The sequence below is a fragment of the Lissotriton helveticus genome, chromosome 1_1 (genome assembly GCF_964261635.1).
Source record: "Lissotriton helveticus chromosome 1_1, aLisHel1.1, whole genome shotgun sequence".
In the NCBI taxonomy this organism is placed as follows: domain Eukaryota; kingdom Metazoa; phylum Chordata; class Amphibia; order Caudata; family Salamandridae; genus Lissotriton; species Lissotriton helveticus.
In genome coordinates this window covers 1,450,462,774-1,450,483,937 of record NC_136057.1, presented here as the reverse complement: position 1 = coordinate 1,450,483,937, position 21,164 = coordinate 1,450,462,774, and the positions used below count along the sequence as shown (strand labels likewise).

Below are 21,164 nucleotides of genomic sequence, written 5' to 3'. Positions count from 1 at the left end.
AGCTGTAAACTGTATCTTCACTCAAGACCAGCGTCCTTAGGCTACTGGGTATAGGACAATGTCCTCACGATTCTCAGGGATTCTTGTGACACTAGGATATCCTTCCTTGCTGTCTGCCTTCTCTTATATTTTTTTGCCCTTCCAGGAAGATGTTGATTGAGCAGAGGGAGAAGGAGGAGATGTACTTGCAAGATGTGTTGCTAGCCATGGAACACAACTTCACAGAGAGTGATAACGAAGCGAAGCATGAGTTTCAAAGCACCAGCGATGACGTCAAGAACAAGGTGAGATAGGGAGAGGAGCGTGTGGACTCAGATATTCGAACCCTTGGAGGGTGGGTTGCTTAACACTGGAATAGCCTCCACATTTTCTTGCATACGGAGCTCGACCACGAAAGATTTAGAAACACTGAAGACGCACTTATTACACAGGGCGCATGGGTACGCTCTTAATCCTTTTAACTCTTTATGGAATTCTCTACCTCAAAAAACCTAATTTTATTTAATTAGCCTGCACTTGCACTCTGAGGGACCGAACAAGACACATGTAGCACAGTTCAGTTCAAAAGATCTTGATAACATGATAGGTATATAGATGCCCTGAGGCAAACACAACCCTGGGACGCACACTTACCTGTGCCTGCAGATCTAGGTGTCCCACAAGGATCCTCCCTCTCCCCCACACTGTTCAACCTCGTCATGGAACCGCTCGCCACCTTGCTCCAAGCTTCCAATGTCCAATTCCATATGTACGCCGACGACACACAACTTTACCTAAAGCTACAATCCCCGGAAGATATCAAACATCTGAACTCCACACTTATCAACACTCAATCATGGCTGGCCGATAATCACCTCAAACTAAATGCTCTGAAAACGGAGTTCCTACTCATCTCACCCCCGGCGAAAATTTCCACCACCCAAACCTGGCTCAATAACCTAACAGCACTCAATGTCCAACCTACCATCGTGGATTCAGCAAAATCCCTAGGCATCACACTCGCCGCCAAGCTCAACATGCAGCAGCACGTTAGCAAAGCCACAAAAGGAGCTAATTTCCAAATCAACACACTGAGGAAAATTAAACCTTTCCTCCCTGCCGAAGACTTCCAAACTGCTGTACAAGCTTTAGTCATCCCTCGAATAGACTACGGAATTGTGGCCCTCAGCGGACTCCCACTATCCACAACAGCACCCTTAAGAGCCTCACTGAACGCTGCCGCGAGACTCATTACTGGCTCAAGAAAACATTTGCATATATCCCCAGATTTAAAGTCTCTAAAATGGCTGCCTTTTGAAGCCAGAATACAGCTAAAAATTGCTGTTATGACACACGCGGCCGTGCACCACAAGGCACCCAACTACCTCGCTCAAAAGTTGTCTATATCAGGAGGTTCGAGATCCAATAGAAGTACAAAAAATCTACTCCTGAAACCTCGTAGATTTCGGAAAGAGAAAACATACAAGCGCTCCTTCTCAGGAATGGCACCCAGGATCTGGAATGCGCTCCCTCCTGAAACCAGGCTTATCTCCTCCACCGCACTCTTCAAGAAAGAGGTGAAAACCATCCTTCTGGCCAAGATCTCCTGATCCTTATAGGTGCTGGATTAGAGACTCTGCATTGCTCTGTATCACTGTTCACCTTGCCCTTTGGCACTATACTTCTAATTGATGGGGGACACTCTTACGCTACTCTCTTAATACCGACCAATATATGTTACACTTTGGTTTACTGATTCACTCTCCCGATGCCCCCACTCAGTGTTCTCTATACACTAAGACATTGGTATAAGCCATCCACACACCCAAGGTGTACCTGAACACCTCTGTAGTGGGATCAATGATTGGTCCCGTATTATATTAACTGTTTACCTGTTTGTATATTGATATGTTTTATGTATGTTATTATTATCCTACCATGTCAGTGACTATTATATTGCTTCCATTATCTCTGTTCACTCCTACTGCCCCTACCCTGTCTTTGTGAAGCGCTCTGATATCTGTAAGGATCTTGTTCGCGCTATATATAACTTTGAATAAATAAATAAATAAAAGAAATATGGACCATGGTCGAACATAAGACGCCCACAGGTGCATGAACACCCAGAGCCACGAAAATCTTCAGTAATTCCCACGTAAGTGGTTTTCAGAAATGCATAGACCCTGAAAAAAACACTCAGAAGCACATGGGCAAGAAGAGGCACACAGTCATTCAGAGGCACCGTGACCTCTTCCAAAGGGGGAGGGATAAGCTCCTTTTTGTGACAGCAGGAGGCGCACACAAGGTGCTAAGTAAACCCTATAGTCTTTTCAGGTGCTGAACACATGCATTGCTATACTTATCACCATGTGACAGGTGTGGTTAATGCCCTTCTGGCCCAAGATGCTCAAAATAATGGCCGTAAACTTGACATTTGCTTTCGGCAAAGCTGAACCTGAACTCTTCCAAAACAACTCTGTAGGTCCCCACCCTCCCCATTTTAGGTTAAAAACAAGAGAGAAGCGAAGCAAGAAAAAAGAAACAGAAAAGAAGGGGTTACGGAGATAATCAGTATTAAAGATAGGGAAAGACCATAAGTTATTGCTAGTGTAGGAGTAGTTCATTGTGCAGAGTTACACGGTAAGAGCTTGAAGACTTGCAAAGAAGACTTGCTAGGGCTAGGTAAGGGTAGGAGTTATGCACTTGGATACTGTGAAGCCAACCGTAAGGCAAAGGTTATGGGTAGGAAGACTTAGAACCTGAGACAGGGTAAGGAACCCTTATGCTAGGTTCATGTAAGGGATAGTTCTATGAGAAGGTTTCTTTATTATTTGCACTTCTTGATTTCCAGTGACGACGTTGTAAGTTCGTGTACTGTGTTGGCTTCCTCAAGTGCTGTGTTTTTCAGCCAAGTGCAGTGCACGGGTTGCCAGTTGCTATTGCCTATTGAGTGCTGTAGCAGATGTTGAAGATGTCAAAAAGGTAAAGGGGTCAATAGCTTGTTTATGAGCAGTAGGGTTGGGTCTATATAATGCTGAAAAGCAAAACAAAGTACCCCTTGCGGTCAAACGTTGTGAATGTAAACGTAGCTTATTACTGATTGCAGCTTAGCTCAGCAAATGCTAATTAATGTTTATGGTTTTCTTAACTGTAATTGACTTCACAATCATAAAGCGCAATCATTGAGCAATGGCATTTTAGTTGCTATGGTCTGGTTCGACAACGCAGCTGTTGCCAGACAATTATGTGAGCATTACTAGAGAGGGGCTTTGCCTCAGCCCACATGTTGGTAGCCAGGAGTACATGTTTTGATTGGGGAGAAGTTGTGTGCTTCCATTAAAAAAAGTTCTTGCCATCAGGGGTGCAACTAGACCCATCTTGGGGAGAGGGGACTAACACTCCCAGCCAGGGCTGGCACTAGCACTGGTCGCACACGGTGCAGCCTTTTTTTTGGACGCCACCTCCACCATTTCCTTTTCTATGAATTCCCTCAGTAGCACTCACCAACAATTCACCTCATCTGTCTATAGCACCTTTCTGACAAACATTGATTTTTTTTATAGCGCTACTCATAGTACACTCACACTCATTTCTGTGATCTGTATGGTACATGTTCTTTGTAGCAGGCACATTAATCCTCTGCACTGTGTGGGTGGCAGGAGTGCCCATGTGAGTGCACGGTGAGCGATGCAACAGTGTGAGAGTAGATTAAGAGGAGTGACTGCAGGGTGAGTGAGGTGACCATATGGTGTGGATGTAAGTGGAGTGGGATGAATGAATGCATGGTTAGTGATGAGCTTGTTTAAGTGAGATTGCAGATTGAGCTGTGAGGGGGACAGGTGGGTGAAGTGTCACATGAGTGCGAGTGAGTAGTATGTTTGTGTGATTACAGGGTGAGGTACAGGGTGAATAGCGTAAGTGCATTGTGAGTGCAGAGTGATCGCTGTGAGTGCAGGGTGATCGGGTGAATGGTGTCAGTGCATGGTGATCAGTATTAGTGCATTGTGATCGGTGTGAGCAGGCCCGGACTGTCCTTTGCAAGCACCGGGCAATCCCCCGGTCGGCCGCGAGGGTGGGGGCCGGTTTTGGACCCCAGGGGGCCGGTTTTGTTACAGGGTCGTTTTTTGCAGCATAGCTGCAAAAACGGCACTGTAACAAAATCGGCCGAAAACCGGCCCTAGCAAAGAGCGCGGTCGCACCCCCCAACCCCCCATGGGGAGGGGGGGGGGGCGCCGAGCACTTTGCCAGGGCCGGTTTCGGTTCCCAGTCCGGCCCTGGGTGTGAGTGCAGGGTGAGCGTGAAAGTGAAGGGCGAGAATGAGGAGTGAGTTGTCTGAATGCAGGATGCATTCCCAGACACTTGAAGTAGCTCAGCATACTATTGACGGTGGCATAGAGTTTCAGATACAAGTTAAACTATTGCTATTATGCAGGGCTTTAAGTAGGATGAAAAAACTAGGGAGTATAGGAAGCTGGGTTTCTGTTGAAGTAAACCCCCCCCACACACATTTTTTGCTAGATGTCTAATGCTCTTTGACTTGATGTGCCATGGGTCCCTGCCAATCAGGTTTCCAGGACTGGTTTTCTTTCCCAAAATTGTACCTTTGTACCCCCAATTGGCACCTCTCTGGCCACATCTATGTCCCTTGTAAAAGGTATCATGGGTACCAAGCTCACTGTGACCAGGGAACCCCTCTAAGGGCTGCAGCACAAATGTTGTCACCCATAGAGGTCGTGTACCTTAACACACACACTGCCATTGCAGGCGTGTTTTGGTGCAGAGAAAGGTGATGAGTCGACATGGCACACATTCCTATGTGCCATGCCTGCAACCCACTGCCTATGGTATAGGTAAGACACCTCTCTAGCTGGGTGCACAATACTACTGATGAGGGTACGGTTGCATGAGCACTGTACCCCTACAGTGTCTAAGTCCATTTTTAGACATTGTAAGTGCAGTAAAGCCATGAAGAGCATATGGTCTGGGAGTTTGTCATTACGAACTTCACAATACCATAATGGCATTACTAAATTCTGGGAAGTTTGGTAGCAAACTTCTCAGCATAATAAACACACACTGATGCCAGTGTGGGATTTATTATACATACACTCAGAGGGCATCTAAGAGATGCCCCCTGAAAAACGACCAGCCTCTGGTGGGTTACCTGACTGGTACACACCAGCCTGCCACCATGAGACATGTTTCTTTACCCCTGGTGTGGGAACCTTCGCTCCCTGAGCCCAGAAACAAAGCCTTTCCTGTCCAGAGGTGGTTACACCTCCCCAGGCCAGGAAGAGCCATCTGTGGCAGGGGAGCTTCAAAGGCCTTGCTGCCTTTGTAACGCGACCCCCAGCCTCTCCTGCTATCAGGGGCAGGCCCCCTTCCTGTCTCCCCTCCTTTTCGGCGGGAAGACAGGCGGGAAAAATTAGTACAGTCCAGAAGGTGTGCCTACCTCTGCCAATCCCACCCCTCAGGTGGGGGAGGCGAGGAGAAGCCCACTCTTCAGTGCTTGCCATCTTGCAGATGGCAGGCACTCTCCAATCAGGATTAAGGATTGTGCCCACTCCCCCATGTAGGGTGGGCACAATCCTGTGAACAACTCGGGCGTGCCGGAGATAAGACTCCAGATACTGCCCAACCGATCCCACAGCTGCAGCAGCCCGGGCTGGGACACACGCCGGTGGGGGGGTTGGGGAGGGGGGTGCGGGGGCGAAGCCCAGTCAGCGCAATGGCTTGCTTGCCATCCACACAGCTGTGGTAATTTTTTTTTAGCCAGTTGCCTGAACTTGATCTTTCATGGACACACTCATGGCATTGTAATGCTATTAAAGTGTTTTAGATAACTAGATTATTTTTGTTGTTTATCTCTGGCAGCAGCACAGATCGAAGGAGGGAAGCGTTGAGTTTAAATGTGCCGACTTCCATAGGTCATACAATGGAACCCGGCTGTTATTTTAACACTGATTAAGGACACTGTTAGAAATGGGGGTTCTCTAGTTGGCAGAGGTAGGTACCTTTGTCTAAATAGGGGCCCTTGCTTCTAGTCAGGGTAAGGGGGATATACTTCTAAAATAACCCCTGCACACTCCCTTGGTAACTTGGCGCGAGCAGACAGGCTTATCTCAGAGGCAGTCTGTAAAGCATTATACACTGCAATACAGTGAAAACACTACAAATGGACACCACACCAGTTTAGAAAAATTAGTAATCTTTATCTAAACCAAAACAAGACCAAAACTACAAAAATCCACAATACAGTATTAATAAATATGACTTTCAAAAGGTAGAAACAGTTCAGTTCCAAGAAAATGTGAGAGGCAACACTTTTACACAAAGTACCTTGGATGCGTCCAAAAATGCAAGCAAAAAGGGTCGCAGGGAAGGTGATGCGTCGGTTCCTTACACTCACAGAAGGTGATACGTCGGTTCCTTGCTCCGGGGAAGATGATGCGTCGGTTCCTTACTACTGCCCAGGGGAGGTGATGGGTCGGTTCCTTACCGGAGAGAAGTTGATGCGCCAGTGTCTTACTGAGTGGGGAGGTGTTGCGTCAGTTTCCTACTGCGTCCTCCAACGATGCGACAGACTTGGCGATTCGATGCGATGCGTGATGAGCCAGTGCGATGTGTTGCTTCTTCTCCAACCGGGCCTACGTCAGAATCAGTGCGGTGATCTCGGACGCCGGAGATCAGTGCACAGGATTCATTGCGCTACAGACACTAGGCGCTGAGTTGACTCTTCTGCGGCGGCGATGTGTCCAAAATTTTCCCTCGCACCGCTGCGATGTGTCGGAAACAGGCGATCCATCGATCTTGCAGTTTCCAGTCCCAAAACAACCTCCAGAGGTCCACAACACTGGCAGGCACCTCTCAGCAGGTCAGAACTCCCAACAAAGCAGTTCAGGGGGACTGGGGTTGAAGTATTTGTGTCCCTGAGACTTAAGAGGCAAGCTCAATTCAAGCCCTTGGAGATCTTCCTCAAGCAGGGGACACAGCAAACAGCAAAGTCCTTTCTCCTTTCCTTGGCATCAAGTAGCCACTGCAGGCCAACCCCAGACAGCAAAACAGCACAGAGGCAGTATTCCTCCTCAGATTCTCCTTGGCAAAGGTTCCTCTTGATTACCAGAAGTGATCTAAAAGTCTGGGATCTGGGCCCCAATATTTATACTACAACATCCTTTGTTCTCTGGTGGCAGAGAAGCCCTGTACTCAGTCAAAGCCAGTTCTGTAATCGCTGGTGCAGTTTCCTGGCAGGAGGCGGAGATAGCATTGTGGAAGGCAGACTAGGCCCATTCAGGTGAAAGGAAATCTCCTCCCTCTACTCTAAATGCAGGTCAGGTCTATTCAGCCCGGCCCTGACTCATCCAGACTCTCTGGAGCCACTGCACCTCCCCAGCCCCTGTCACTCCATAGCCAGACAGTCAATACACATCCTAGCAGAGGCACACTGGAAGGCTAAGCAAGAAAACACCTACTTTCTAAAAGTGGTATTTTCAAACACAGAATGTAGGTATCACCCTCACTAAAAGATGCATTCTGAGTTCAGGCATACTAAACCTTATTTTCCTACCTTGTTCCCAGGGGTAGTTATGCTTATAAGATGTTATAAGCAAACTACCCATTCTATCCAAAGGGAACAGATAGCCTTACAATCGTAAAAAACGAAATTGGCAGTATTTCACTATCAGGATTGCCACACACATCTGGGCATGTCCTACCTTTCACATTAACTGCACCCAGCCCACAGGGGTACCTTGGGCCTACCTTAGGGGTGACTAACATGTAAGAAAAGGGAAGGTTTGGGCCTGGCAAGTAGGTGCACTTGCCAAGTTGGCATGGCAGTACTAGACTGCCCACAGGCACTGCAATGGCAGGGCTGTGTTACATGTACAGGCTGCTTATGTGGGTGGCACAATCAGTGCTACAGGCCCACTAGCAGCATTTGATTTACAGGCCCTGGGCACACACAGTGCACTCTACTAGGGACTGACTAGTAAATCAAATAAGCCAATTATGGAAATACCAATCCATATCAACCATTTACAAAGGGAGCACTTGCACGTTGGCACTGAATAGCAGTGGCAAAGTGCCCAAAGCATCTAGACCAGCAAAACGAAGCCCAACACACAGCAAAAACACAGGCGGCAAAGGTAAAAATACAGGCGAAACCCACGCAAATGATGCTAGACCTAACAGACACTCATAAAGAAGTACTTGTTGTTACTTCTGAGGAAGCCCTCACTTACATTTTCTGCTCACTTACAGAGGTCGAAATTCATTGAATTGTTTAAACTAAGAGGTGTTTCAAAACCTGAGAGAAATATGATTTCGAGTGGCTGCACCAGAATATAATTGAAGCCAACAAAGAGAGACACTCAGTGGAGAGGTAACTCATTACACGTAGGGTTAAGACTAAAATAATTTAAAAAAAGGTTTTGTTTTATCCAAATATCCTGTTGACTTTGACATTGTATTTTTGGCAACAAATATAATTATTTTTAATATGTTTATTATGTTTCTAATGATGTTCTGGCACACAGTGGCTTAATGACCACCATTGGGGCTTCTTTGATACGTTGCTTATAAATACTGCTAAAATAGTTCAAAACAACTCTGAATGTCTGATTAAGGAGATGGATGAGGTATGCATATTTAGGTTGCCAATATTTAAAATAGACAAAAAATTATAAGCATCACTAGAATTTAAGTCTGTGTGGTGTTTCCATAACTGAACAAAGGTAAATTACCTGTCTTATGTACTATAGACTCCACCTTTGACATCCGAAAAGGGCAAGCATGTAACTCCATAAATGAAAGAACTGTGCCAGTGCATGAACATTTGTGAAAAGTTTTTAGAGAATTCGAAGAGGTAGAATATCAATTGAAAGAGTTCTTTTTGGTTTGTTTTTTACTTTATATAAATTCTTGAGCCAGTTCACACTCAACTTGCTTGGAAACTGGGAGGGCCTGATAGTCTGTGATTTAACTAAAAATCTCCTTATTCGAATAGTGGGCGAGGAAACCTGAACAGCAGAGCCTCTTTATGCCTTGATTTAGTTCTCAGCCCCGTATACTCTTTTGTATGTATTTTTCTGTTTATACCCTGCTGCACTGTCAACACATACTCTAGCACTATCTTAAGGCCTTTCACCATCTTTGATCCTGATTCTATCTTTAACCAGTTCAGTTCAGAAAACTTTATTTCGGCCAGAGCAGCCTTGAAAGCACACATTCATAAAACATAAAGTAAAATATACAGAAACAAAGCATGATTATAAAAACATTTCATAGGAACAGGCACAGAATACTAAGAATAAAAATTGTCCCCCCTGCTACATCGAAGCATGATGAAGTATCTTATATTTTTTATCGAAAGGTGATTGCACAATAGATTTCAAAAAGTGCTTAGTGCATAGTGCAATAAATAAATAAATAAATGTTCAAGGTTAAAAAACTCTTAAAACAGCACCATTCCATGAGCCAATGACACAACCCTTAATCACTGCTGCATATACAGTGTATAAAATAACATTATTCCCTAAGGGATCATCTACCTCCCTGGCGAGTTTCAAAAGAGCCCTTCTAGAGTTCCACATGGAGAACAAAAAGCCTGCTACCGAGAAGACGATCGGAATACTGAGATCTGACATCAGTATCCAAAAGCATCCAGATAATATCTGCTACCTATATTCCTACAAATCTGGGCTAGCCACCGTTTCCTGGCTTTTTGGTAGCCAGGACAAGTAAAGAAAACGTGTAACACCATTTCCTCAGGAAAATCACATGCGGGGCAGTGAATCATGGTTGGATTTCTCCATTTACCTGTAAAACAGTGGAGCGGTAAGACACCATACCTAAATTGTAGGAAGAGCTTTCTAGCCTCCACAGGTGTAATAAGTTCTAGAACTGCCTCAAAACAAGGTTTCTCTTTTATTTCTAAGAAAGCTGAAGTTAGATTGCCAGTTTTGGGGCTGGAGCTGAGTTGAGCCATTCTAAGTTCCTGATATCGAATCTTCAGCTCTTTCCTCGCCATTTCGTAGCAGGCTCGGGCAGGTTCGGACCACCAGTCACCCAACCCCATATTGGTTAAGGTAAGTTTAATATAAACAAACCAGGGGATTTTTGCGGCGCCCGGGAGCAACATAACTTCCCTTAGTTCCTCTCTGTACGCTATGAGTTCAGGGGTGGTCCACAGACGGCGCCAATACAATATCGGTTTCAGACCTAACACGTCTGAGATTATCACCACTCCCACATCCAGACGCACCGGACCAACGGGGTGCTTATAGGTAACCTGAAAAGTTGTCTAAGGTATTGGTTTTCCACCTTTACCAAGGTCTCAGATTTAGAATGGCCCCATAACTCGGCACCATATATTGCTCCACCTTGTGCTTGTATCTTATATATTTCTAATGCCGGGCTAACCGCTCTCTTATCAGACCTACTAAATACCTTCATGATTCCCCCTGTGGATTGGGCTAATTTAAGTGTTGAATTATTAATATGGGCCCCCCAATCCATATTGTCAGTTATGGTGATGCCTAAGTAGACAAATGATGTAATTCTCTCCAAGGGTTTACCATTTAGAACAGGGTTTGGGCGTGTACTTTTGGGACTGTTGAACGACATAAATTTAGTTTTCTGTAAGTTTATTTCTAGGCCACTGTGCTCACAGAAATGTTCAAATCTATCTAAAACCCTTTGGATCCCTATGGGTGATTTTGAAATTAGCAGAGTGTCATCGGCAAACATCATTGCTGATATTCGGCTGGAGGCCAATTTAGGGGCATCTAGGTCTTTTGTTGTTTGCAAGGCATTGATCAACCTGTTAATGTAGAGGCTAAAAAGCGTGGGTGCCAGGACACAGCCCTGGCGTACACCACGTTTAACTGCTATGGGAGCGTGAGTTTTCCTTCTCTGCCATGTCTTATTTGGGCAAAATTATCTTGATGAAGACGCCTAAGTAGGTCGACTAGATATACCGGGACACCCATTACTCCAAGGACTAACCAAAGTTTTTCCCGCGGCACCAGATCGAATGCCGACCTTAGGTCTACAAATATTAGGTATAAACTGCCCCCCTCTAAGCTGGCAGTTTTCCAATATAGTAGCTGTAGTCTTAAGACTTGGTCCAGGGTCGAGAGCTTATCCCTGAATCCAGCCTGAAGACAAGCTGTGGTCATTTTTGTTTTAGCCAGTTGCCTGAACTTGATCTTTCAGGGACACACTCATGGCATTGTAATGCTATTAAAGTGTTTTAGATAGCTAGATTATTTTTTGTTGTTTATCTCCGGCAGCAGCACAGATCGAAGGAGGGAAGCGTTGAGTTTAAATGTGCTGACTTCAATAGGTCATACAATGGAACCCGGCTGTTATTTTAACACTGATTAAGGACACTGTTAGAAATGGGGGTCTCTAGTTGGCAGACGTAGGTACCTTTGTCCAAATAGGGGCCCTTGCTTCTAGTCAGGGTAAGGGGGATATACTTCTAAAATGACCCCTGCTCACTCCCTTGGTAACTTGGCACGAGCAGACAGGCTTATCTCAGAGGCAGTGTGTAAAGCATTTGATCTAAATCAAAACAAGACCAAAACAACAAAAATCCACAATACAGTATTAAAAATTATAAGCATCACTAGAATTTAAGTCTGTGTGGTGTTTCCATAACTGAACAAAGGTCAATTACCTGTCTTATGTACTATAGGCTCCACTTTTGACATCCGAAAAGGGCAAGCATGTAATTCCATAAATGAAAGAACGGTGCCAGTGCATGAACATTTGTGAAAAGTTTTTAGAGAATTCGAAGGGGTAGAATATCAATTGAAAGAGTTCTTTTTGGTTTGTTTTTTACTTTATATAAATTCTTGAGCCAGTTCACTCTCAACTTGCTTGGAAACTGGGAGGGCCTGATAGTCTGTGATTTAACTAAAAATCTCCTTATTCGAATAGTGGGCGAGGAAACCTGAACAGCAGAGCCTGTTCATGCCTTGATTTAGTTCTCAGCCCCATATACTCTTTTGTATGTATTTTTCTGTTTATACCCTGCTGCACTGTCAACACATACTCTAGCACTATCTTAAGGCCTTTCCCTATCTTTGATCCTGATTCTATCTTTAACCTCTTCTTTTCTGTTTCTTTTTTCTTGCTTTGCTTCTCTCCTGTTCTTAACCTAAAATGGGGAGGGTGGGGATCTACAGAGTTGTTTTTGAGGAGTTCATGTTCAGCTCAGCCGAAAGCACAGTGATCTGTGCTCATATAAGGGCCAGAGACCAAGCCCACAGACAGGCACACTAAAAGAAGCCAACCATTGATAATGAACATGGCACTGGGATCAAGGCAAACAGTCCCGCTATGGGCCTCCATCGGGTCTCAATCAAATGTGACCTAAATGTCTTAGCTTTCTGTAAGGCTATCAACAGCCCAAGACATAATCTGTACCACCCCTAACCCCCGATTGAATGTCTTTGGCACAGGTGACAACCCTTGGTCACTCAAATGAGTAACTCCTTCCAAAGTGACTAAATCCTGCTAGTTTGCCTGGAATGACCAGGCATATTACTATCCCTGTCCTTCATATTGAGTCATCCACAAACCCATGTGCATGAACAAACACCTCCCCTCATGAGGCATCATCCTTCTTGCTGCTGTATGTGCCAGATAAAGCATTTTTTACCAAGATTATGTGGTGAAGGTGAAATAGATATCTGAGTGAGCTTCGCTTGGCAACAAGACCGGGCCTGAGTGTGTCCCTTCCTGTGTTGTAGTGCTTGGAAGAGAAGCATGCTCTGCGTGTGCTTCTAGAAGGAAGGGTGGAGCAGCTTTGGAAGCAGTTCCAGCTGGCACTAAAGAACTACACAGACAGTACAGAGGACCGGAGGATTGCTTTTGAGACACTGAAGCTACGAGATGACAAGAGTGCCATAGAGATAGAGATGCAGATGAAGAAGCTACAACATATACAGGTGAGTGCACCACCCTACTCACCTCAGGGGCATCCCTAGACTCCAGGGGGCTTCTGTTACTCTCGCTATGCCAGGAGCTGATACATACCCTTATTCCCTCCTCAATGAAAGCGCTGCTCTTACCGCCAAAGCTCCCGCTCCCTCATAATTGGAGAGGAAGAAACATTTCTCTCCAACAGCTGTCCCTTTATTGTGGATCAGGAGAACCCTTTTCCCCAGCCCCTGGTCCAGGGTGAGCTGCTACCATCTAGCTCCCTTCACTCCTTCCACTCTGCTCAATTTTGGCAGAGATAGAACACCACCTCTTCAGTCCAACTCCTCTCCTGTATGATGGGCTAGGGTGAAGTCTTCCCCTACCGTCCCTTCTCTTTGATTAGCCCAACCCCTCCATTGTCTACCCCTTCCCTAAAGAATCCCATCCCTCCACCCAGGCGGCTGTCTTTTGTGATTACCCTGAGAGTGCCAATTCTCTCCAACCTCTTTCCTCCTGCCCCTTCCCTCCGGCTCCACACAGCTCCTCCTCGATGGGTCAGGGAAGTCCCAAACCTTCCCTTATTCACCTCTTCTGTGTGATGGGCCAGAGTGTGCACCTACCCACCACCTCCAATTCTTGTCTTTATGATGGGTCAGAGTTAGACCATTCCTCCCATCCTGGCTTAAATTGTATTACTCAATGCAGGAGTCCATCAACCATGTGAAGAACAAAATCACAGCACATGCCCGGGAGAATGAAGAGAAGAACCGCCGACTACGGGAGGAGAAGGACGTAGTCCATACACAATTCCAGAAGCTGAAGAGCCAAATGACGGGCAACCGTGGCGGTGAGCGTAACCGTCTGTCTCAGCTGACCTTGGAGAGTAACACTGCTCTCAAGAAGCTTCAGGCTGTTATTGAGAAGGTAATGGGGAGCACTCGGGAGGTCTGCTCTGCTGGGCACACTGGAGGGGGAAACATCCTTTACAACGCAACTGTTACTCCGCACTACCATTACGACGCAACTTTTACAACGCAAGTCATTACAACGATTTGCGCTGGGGGGCGCTCCAGGATAGGGAATAGGTTAATTTACTGTCCAACACCTTCCCTACTATCCACGGGGCCTGGAGTTGGAATAGTCAATTAAACTATTCACTATCCAGCGCCCCCCAACGCAAGTCGTTTTAACGACTTGCGTTGTAAAAGTTGCGTCGTAATGGCATGCGTTGTAACAGCATGCGTTGTAACGACGTACATCCCACTGGGGCTGTGTTTACACCCAAGCATGCTTGTACTCCATGTTTTTATTATACATTGTTCTCTCAAGTATGGAAGGCACCCATTAAGGTTTTAGCACATCGTACAGCGCACTGGCATTCAAGAGTAAAAGCACTGACTGAAACAATTTGAAAAGTAAGATTATCCTGCAGGGATCAGTCACAATGTGAGTAGGACAGACATGTCCAAAAGATGTGCTGAATGTCAGAAATATAGAAACATGATTAAGGAATTGAAAAATAATTTCTAGATAATTATGGATTAACATCAATCCAGACGAAATGCCAATAAATGCAAGCATACAGTGAGAAAAATGCTGTCTGAAGTAAGAATAAGACTTGGTGGGTTAAAACAGGACATAGCTAAGTGGAGTACATAGATAATGTGAGAGAGTACTTTCTGAAGCAGGTCAGTGAAGGGATGTCAATGTTCACGCAATAGGGAGCCTACAGTGTGTATTAACATTTCCAAGTCATATATCAGGAATAGATCAGGGGGTGAGAACCATTCATAGTTACTGTAGAAGTCACTGGGCTCAAGTTCTTTGTTGTATGAAAAACAAGAACACTGAATTTATCAGCAAGTCTCAGCCAGATGCACATGAAGAATATTAGACAGGACATATTTAAAATGGAGATGTGCTTCTCCTTAGGACTTGAGCCTCTTCGCCTCATCTTCTGTGATGAGCTAGAGACTGTCATTGAGATGTGTGGTTTGTAGGTGAAATACACATCCAGTGACCCCAAGCCAATTTCCCTGTTTGCCTGCAAAGGGTGTCAGTAACCACTCCCCATTCCCTAAATGACTTTCAAAAGAAGTTCTTTGCTGACCAGTGTCCAAATCCATTTGACTGGAAAATGACTGGCCCTTAACTCCAAGTATTGGGAGGAATTACACCTCTAAACCGCAACTGTACCTGAACAGTGCTTCCACAGTGTTGGCGGTAAATGCTACCTATTCCTGCCAGCTGTGACCTGACAGAAAGAAGTCCTGTTTGGACCCTGACTTGTGCCAGTCTGCCTAAAATGCTTGTCTGTGGATCAGAAGTACTCCCAGAGGAAGAAAACAGTGTCTCGTAGAGCCAGGCTACCAGCCTCCTGACACCACTGTGCCATCCCAAGTAACCTCACCCAACAGTGCCATGACAGAGACCTGATCTGGTTGTCAAAATGGTAATCACAAGTGCAGGTGAGCAGCCAGAGTAAAAACCATACAGATGGAAATACCTCCCCTTTATCAACGTGTTTTTGGACCCTTGAGGTGTTGTGCTGAGCAGGGGTGGTAGGGAATACAATACACACTTGCACTCCAAGAGTTTCTAGAGCCACCTTGGGCTCATTCTACACTGCAACCTACCTGGCACCAAGGTCCAGCAACTGGAAACCTGAGTATTGGATCCACTGATGGCAAACCCTGGCGTGCCTGTATTGATGGTTGAGGCTGCCGTGCCAGTCTAAAGTGGGTCACTGTGCAGTTAGCGCCATCCGATTTAGGGAAAAAACTCTAGGTTTGAAGTGGGCGTGAATGTTAATGTAAGACGTTTCTTACTTTTTCACTCAATTATAAAACATGAAAAAGAAGATTCCCTGGTGGCCCTGACTGCAAGGTGCCATGCGACAAAGTTTTGAGATTCATTACACCCTGACTGCGTGGTGCCTAAATCCCAAGGCGTGCCAGAGGCATCAGAAAAACTCATCCAGCACTCTTCCCTACAGCTGAGTTCACTCTCAAGTTCACTTACATACATAAGGTACTAGTTTTTTTAGATAACTACCTGTCTGGTTCCTGATACTCTGGTGGAGCACTGATTTCTGCCCCAGTTGCCACCACACCCGCAGAATCCATCTGCTTCACTACAAATCACTGCAAGCCTCTAAGACCGTGATCTCGTTCTCGGTAAATTATACAAGATTATCTGTCAACCCTTTGCAGACTGTGTCTCTGAATACCAACACTGGCCATTGAATCCATCAAATATTGTACTAGTTGAACCGAAGACATGAAAATTGAAGACTTCACTGGCATTGGGACTGTAGTGAACCTGAGGCCTCGTGAAGCCTGCCGCATGGGTTAAAACAGTCCCATTCATGTAACCAGCAGCAGACACTATCCTTGTCAGACACGCCATGATTAAACGATTTGCAAAACAATTAGCAAATCAATTTTTACAAAAGTCCCTGCAAAATCTAAAAACCATTGGTTTGATCATAATTTTAATGATGCTGCGCTGCTGTTGGGCCAGTAAAAGAGAAGTGGACAGGAGAGAGATGTTTTCTCTTGTACAGCATGGCCTGTGATGCCTCTGCGAGTGTCCTGTGAAGGAGGATCCCACCTCCAGGAAGCTCCAAGCAGGCAACCACAGCAGGCAGGAGAATACCAGACACCAGGACTCAGACGGTGAGTAAGTGTCCCTGCTTCCTTTGATAGTCATTCTCCTGCCGGTAGCACAAGTCCATCTGTCCTCAAGGCACTCGTTTCCCTACCCCTACCCACCTGTGGCACTTGTTCTCCTGCCTCTCCTTTTTCCCTGTGATGCCTGTTCTAGTGCCACCCAGGCACTCGCCCCCGCACCTTTTTCCCCCTTGTCATCAGTTTTTCTGCCCCATTGACCTGTGGTACATTGTTCTGCACCCTCCTCCCCCAGCTTTCCTGACCCCTCAGCCCCTCAATAGCACGCAATCGCCTGGACCCCCATTGCCCCAGCATCACCCGATCTCCAGTGATCTCACCCTCTATTCTCCCTCCCAACCTGCCTCTCAAATGATTACGTGCGAGAAAGGGAGCTGTTATTGTAACCCCCGCCCCCCGGCACCTTAAATTGAGATGGCAGTAGGGTGGCGGCAACGACAATAACAGCACCCTCTACCACCATGTTTTTAATGCAGAGGCTTTGAGGCTGGGAAACAAGATGTTATGGTGGTGAACAGCTCTTACATTGAAATCTGCACTCTCTGGCCTCACACATCCCTCTTCAAAGCTCTGGCTAGCTTGGAGAATCGCGATGCAGTGCTGGTTTGCCGGCTCCACATTCAGGGCATGTATTTTTCTGTCAGGCACAGTGTGTGCATAACGTAAAAATACCACATGCTTTTTTGGGCTGAAGGTTTTATGCTTTGAGGCGCAAAATTTACAAAACCAGGCTACGTTATACAAAGGTGTTGGGTTAAGTTATGCCAAATCTGGCCTAGAGACACACAGAGCATCGTTTAGAGTATGGAGGAAGTAGAATAGCCTCCAAATTGTGAAGAAATCCCTAAAAATGGAATAGAACCATCCATGTCCATACCAGATCTCAGACTAGCCTTGTGTAGTGTGCTCTTTTAAAGTACATGAATATCGTCTGCGTCAAATCATGCTGACGTATCTAGTATGAGCTGCAGGCATTAACACCAACCCGCTGGGCATCATTCTGTTTTATTAAAAATTGGAGACCTGCTTGGAGGGAGTTCCTCTTGCGGGCACAACTTGTCTATCTGAAATGGGTGAAAAAGATCCTATTTTCTAGGACGGTCTAGATTTGCTGTGTGACCGCCAGTTAAAGAAGTTAGGAAATGATTAGCTTGTTTGACATAGGGTACTACTCACTATTAAGATGCTAGCGTGACATCAAGACTTCTTATCCCCAAGTGCTATGTGGGAGGGAACGAATCATGTGGTTTGTCTTAACAGACATAGGAAAAATTACTCTAGCAGGCAGCCCTTCCTTTAAATAAAGGGATGAGCAGTAGTGGATTTTATTTAGATTGTTTCCAACTCAAAAACTAAAAGTGTACAGTTTGGATGAAATCAGGGTGCTAAAAGGGACAAAATATATGGAAACTCACAGCGTAGAGGCACCACTGCTTACTGACTTGTCACCAAAATGGAAGACTTCAAAATGTCAGCTGCAGTTGACCCATAGAGTTGCCGAGCAGAAGTAGCTTGCACATCCCAGAAGAAGGTGCACTGAGCTACAGATGGGAGGAAGCCTCCCCAGTCCTTGTGAGAGGCATGTTTGTCAGAGGCCCTGCACCATATGTGCTGCTCAGCTCTATTCCGCTGACCTCCTACTAATCCCTCCCACACTCACCTCTTGTATCCCCTGCAGGGAGAACGTATCTTACGATTCGCTGAGATGTGCCGCAAGCTGGAAACCGAAGAGGAGAAGGTGCTGCCGTTCTACCCCTCTACCCTGAGTGCCGAGGAGCAACAGGAGGCAGAGCAAGCTAGCGCAGAGAAGCCGACGGAGAATCTGGCGCAGGTGAGGCAGCACTGCTGTGGGAAGGGCGGGTAAGGATGGAAAAGGGGCATGTTGATGGTGTGGTAAGGGGCAACAGCAGAAGGCGACACGAGAAACAAGACTCCGAGTTACTACAGCAGGGTAGTGCCCAGCAGTGGATATCAGAAGTTACTGCCTACTGTCGAGTCTTAGATGACGTTAATGCTGGAAACACGATACTAGTGGGAGTTAATGACCCATGTGACGTTAATGCTCATTTCATAGTAAAAAGGTAACCCCCTGCGCATGGTATTGAAGGAGTTTAAAGCTCACTAGCATAGACTGGAAGAAATTATTACACAATATAAGATTGTAGAGGAACTTAATGTCCAATACAAGATACTGGAGAGAGTAGATACGCAGCACATGGTATACCATGGGGTAATCTCAACTACAGCGCATAGACTGAGGTTAACACCTACAAGTAGAAGGGCACAGGTGCTCGTTGTGTAAGGTTGTTTTTATCCTGGAAACAGTTGCAGTCCGAGACGCATTGGTGATGCTGATGATTGAGTAGTAACAACAGGCAAACACACACGTTAGATTTGAAGATTCTGATTAGCTGCTGATGGATGGATGTCAAACAAGGATCCGTTTTTTGGGTGGGGTCCTTGGTGTTGCTCAGCTCTGGTCTTTACCTTGCCTGGTCTCTTTCCTTCCTCCACAGCTTATGCAGGACTACGTGGCCCTGGATCTATTCTGGAAGCGCTACAACAAGGCGTTGTTGGATCAGTGGGCCTTGGAGCGCGAGAAATCCATCCTGTGCCAGGATAATCAGAAGCTGCGGCTCCTGCTCAAGCAGTACCTTGATGGGATCTCTGTGAGCGATGAGGTCCTGTCCACACGCAACCCACTGCTGATCATCAACAACCAAAGCAACATCCTGCCCCGGGTGCCTGTCACGGACAGCCGGGTGCAGCGGCCTGTGTACAACGTCATTGAGGCTGCTCACGTGGTTAGCCACACCTTGTAAATATTGGGTCCTTGTTCCTGCCCGGGGCACCTTTCTATTACCAGAGGAGTTGCCTCTTGACTTTTCATTGTCCTCCCTCTGTTGCACATGGTGAGATATCTCTCGCATCCTTGCCACGAGTGGCTACAACTGAGGCGAGCCAGTTCTTGATATGGCTCTGAAATATATGACGCATGATAGCACCAGAACTCTTGGTATGATGTACACTGTGAATAGAAACACAAACACCAAAGAGATGGACGACCCCTGGTGTTTGCGCCCCTCTATGTGGTTCAAAACCCGACCTCAAGGATCTGGGCCACAATACAATTGAGGACTTGCAAACGATTGGTATGCTCCAATTAAAACGTCAATGTATTTTTGTCAATAAAAGTGGAAAACAAATTCTAGCTTTGCCTGAAACCTGCATGTAGGAGTGTAGTCTTGAGCAATTAAGGACGTGAGTTTGGAAAGCAGAGGTGAGAGTCCAAGGGAAAGGACATTATAGACAGGGGAGTCAAAGGAGACTCTTTCCCAGCACACGGAAGTCGAGGAAACAGTATCCCCGGGACACCGTGCAGGAAGGATAGGTTTCTAGCGGGCCCATGCCGACCGACAAAACGCTCGTAGGCTGCCCCCCATGATGTCTATGAGGCTACTTTAGCATCTTACATAAGTCTTTACACAGAACGCTGTAAAATAGAAAGACACAACCGTGAGTACGCGGTATTCGCATTGGAGGGTCTGGGAAGGGTGCACCTTAGCGTGTGCAGACGTCCCGTCCCCCCAACTTTGGTCCTGAAGAAAACCTACAATCACATAAGGTTGAAACATGTCAACCACTTTTTAATTTCACATTTTGATACTACGTGGCCAATAGTACCATGTGAAGTATCCCAGCAGCTTTTTAATCGTGTTACACTGGCTCCAGAATAAATGTATTTGATGAGCACATGATGTACACCTTTTAAAACCTCACCATTTCATTGATTTTTCACCCCCTCACCACACACAAAAAAACCAGCTCCGCTGCAATTGCAGGCGTCGCAGCACACCTAAGTGGCACTCGGCTACTTGGGTGGGCCCTGATGATGAAGCATGTCACCGACCAGGTCGGTGAGTGAGGGGTTTCTTATAAAAAGAAAACATTATTTTTTCTTCACTCTTCTCTGTTCTGGATTACTATTATTTTCTGTCCCGGTGACTACTCCTTCCTTTGTTTTTTTGTAAGACTCTTTCCCAGCGCCATGCCACAGGCCTAGTACAAACAGAGCTTGCTGCAGATATCATACAATAAGTGCAGCAATCATAACTGGCCTTGCCTCAGAACTTCAAGTGTGATTCCAAATAAGGTGTAGCAACCTACAGGAGCAACTAGCAAAACTTGGGTGGGCGTGGTTACAGGTAATAGCAACAACCATGTGGAACTGGCAAAGCTGCTCAGTACGAAACGTCACTCTTTATTTTTCCTTGGCTGAGTTGGAAAGGCTTTGAATGCATCTTGTAGTCACATGAGTTTCTACTGAATGCGGAGTTACAGTGCAATTTTCAAAAGGGCAAATGAAAAATGCTATTTGGTAACTTGTTACTGAATTGCATTTAGCATTTACGATTCGGTATTTGGAAGGGACGTGTTTAGAGCGTCCCTTCGAAACTCTGAATCGGTATGTATGTTTAGCTGTTTTGCAGCCGAATTCTGGTCGCAAAACAGTAGCACTTTACACCACTAGTTTAAAGCTGGTAGTAACCCATTTGCAGAGGG

The 21,164-nt window shown here is 45.9% G+C and overlaps 1 protein-coding gene across 2 annotated transcripts in view; it reads left to right on the top strand.

The window, feature by feature from the left end:
* Window positions 1-19,807, top strand: part of DRC2 (dynein regulatory complex subunit 2) — a 100,925-nt gene extending 81,118 nt beyond the window's left edge. Inside the window, exons 6-10 of one of the 2 annotated variants that reach the window (XM_078685864.1) lie at window positions 146-284; window positions 12,741-12,938; window positions 13,618-13,836; window positions 18,280-18,432; window positions 19,118-19,807. In XM_078685864.1, coding sequence (XP_078541990.1) covers window positions 146-284; window positions 12,741-12,938; window positions 13,618-13,836; window positions 18,280-18,432; window positions 19,118-19,423 — 1,015 coding nt within the window. In that variant the 3' untranslated portion in view covers window positions 19,424-19,807. The remainder of the gene's footprint in view (window positions 1-145; window positions 285-12,740; window positions 12,939-13,617; window positions 13,837-18,279; window positions 18,433-19,117) is intronic. The other variant, XM_078685859.1, reaches the window with a different exon arrangement.
* The last annotated feature ends 1,357 nt before the right edge of the window (window positions 19,808-21,164 follow it).